We start from the raw sequence: 1863 nt of genomic DNA on the forward strand, positions 1-1863 counted from the left end.
TTATTTTCAGTGCCTATGATCGCCAACAACATGTCGATGATTGCAGATCCTTACCGTAGTACTAGGCATTTCAGGCTTTTTTAGGTAAATGAGGAGTACGCAAAAGCACCGGTCAGTAAACGGGCTCATTTCAGTCATCATTAGGCTTATTGGGTTTCCATATGTGATAGTATAGGATTAGACCGACTACATGAAGCAGGATGTTGGAGTCCCCACATATGAGATAGTTGAGGCTAGTTAAGCTTTTGAGTTTTGTACATTACCTAAAAGACAACAAAGTTTACTGACTGTAGCATTTGGTTTCTCTTTAGCATAATATCTTTTCTCAGGGTATAGGTTTGGTTAGAAGAGTGCTTTATGACAGTTTATGAGTCTAGGGGTTCAGTAGAAGTGAACCTTTGCTTTTTCTTGTCAGTTTCCGAATCTGCATTTATAGCTAAGCCACCAATATTTCCTTTTTGAAATATGTTGTAAAGTGGGAAAAATCCCAGGTCCTAGGACCACTTTTTTACATTTTTTTACTTTTGCGATAAATCAAACGATAATCTGTACATTATATAATTTATTTATTTTGTTTCAAATATTTATACAATGTTTCAATTCACTGATAGTTACAATTGCTGCATATTTAATTTTTTGGGTTCAATGATCTAGTTACTCCCGTAATCCAGTCTTTATAAGCGGATACTTTGGTGTAAACACCGGGGTAGCCAGCTCGCGCGCAGCCATAACCAAAAGACACGACGCCATACTGTGTGCCTTGGCTTGTCAAAGCGCCTCCAGAATCGCCTTGACAGCTATCCTGTTTTGCAGCAGAGGCACATAGCTGTTTATTCGTAATTTGACTTATCCCGCGGTATGAACTTGTGCAAGACCTCTTTTTCACCCGATTCACATTGACCCCACGCAAATATTTCGTTGGACGAGCAGCGCCCTCGCTTATTGTTCCCCAACCACTTATAAAATACGAATTGGGTTCTTTATTGTTTGTCGCCAGTCGGACGGCTTTTACATTTGAATTGAATTTGAACGGTTTACTTGTACGTAACAAGGCTATATCATTGGCAGAAGTTTTAGGATTGTAACCACCATGATAGAGTACACGATTGACAATGCGCAACTGACCGCCGCTTTTGAATTGGTTAGAGCCTGCGCGTACTGCATGCCTTTTACTAACATTACCATAGACGCAATGAGCGGCGGTCAGCACCCAATATTCGCTGATAACTGAGCCACCACAAATAAAGGTGCTTGACTGTATAACAGATGCCTGCCAGGGAGCTTCCCCGATGGAGATCTGGCGACCACCAACAATTCGATGATTTGTGGGCAATACAATGTTGGGTCTCGAGCTAGTATTATCGCTGGATTGACTGATTATAGTAGAGTTGGTGAGATTAATAACGGTTACGACTGGTTGAGATGCGTCACTTCCCACTTCGATAAATTCCAAACCAGCATCCTCTTCTTCGCTATCTTCATCCGTTTCGCAGCGATTGTAGGCACAGCAAGCGAGTAGTACGAGAAGCGCTAACGTCCGTTTCATCTTCGTTTTAAAATAGAACTGCTTGTTAGTTTTCGCAACGGCACTTGGTTGACCCTTTTCTAAGAAACCTACGCGAGTTTGCCATCGTAAGCATTTGGTTACCACTCATTAATATTTTACGGATTTTGTTTTTGTACTTAAAGACAAATTCGATTTGCACAAGCGTAAGCGTATTTAAGCGAATCTAGACGAAGAATAAAGAAAGAGGAGAAAGCGTTTAATTAGGTTAATGGCCGGCTAAAAAGAATAAAAGAGTTCAAGATACAAATTCTCAAGTTTATTAGCAAAAGCATAATTATATTGAAATATGCGTTAGA

At 40.3% G+C, this 1863-nt stretch overlaps 1 protein-coding gene across 1 annotated transcript; it reads right to left on the reverse strand.

The window, feature by feature from the left end:
- Positions 1-628: 628 nt before the first annotated feature.
- On the reverse strand, positions 629-1546 carry LOC120771719 (trypsin alpha-like). Its single transcript, XM_040099872.1, has one exon. It carries the CDS (start codon positions 1544-1546, stop codon positions 629-631), a length of 918 nt encoding a protein of 305 aa, XP_039955806.1.
- Positions 1547-1863: the final 317 nt, after the last annotated feature.

This window comes from Bactrocera tryoni, chromosome 3 (genome assembly GCF_016617805.1).
Source record: "Bactrocera tryoni isolate S06 chromosome 3, CSIRO_BtryS06_freeze2, whole genome shotgun sequence".
NCBI lineage: Eukaryota > Metazoa > Arthropoda > Insecta > Diptera > Tephritidae > Bactrocera > Bactrocera tryoni.

What these genes read in the sequence shown, in the direction of transcription:
- LOC120771719 (XM_040099872.1), bottom strand. Translation starts at nt 1,546, where the DNA reads ATGAAACGGACGTTAGCGCTTCTCGTACTACTCGCTTGCTGTGCCTAC.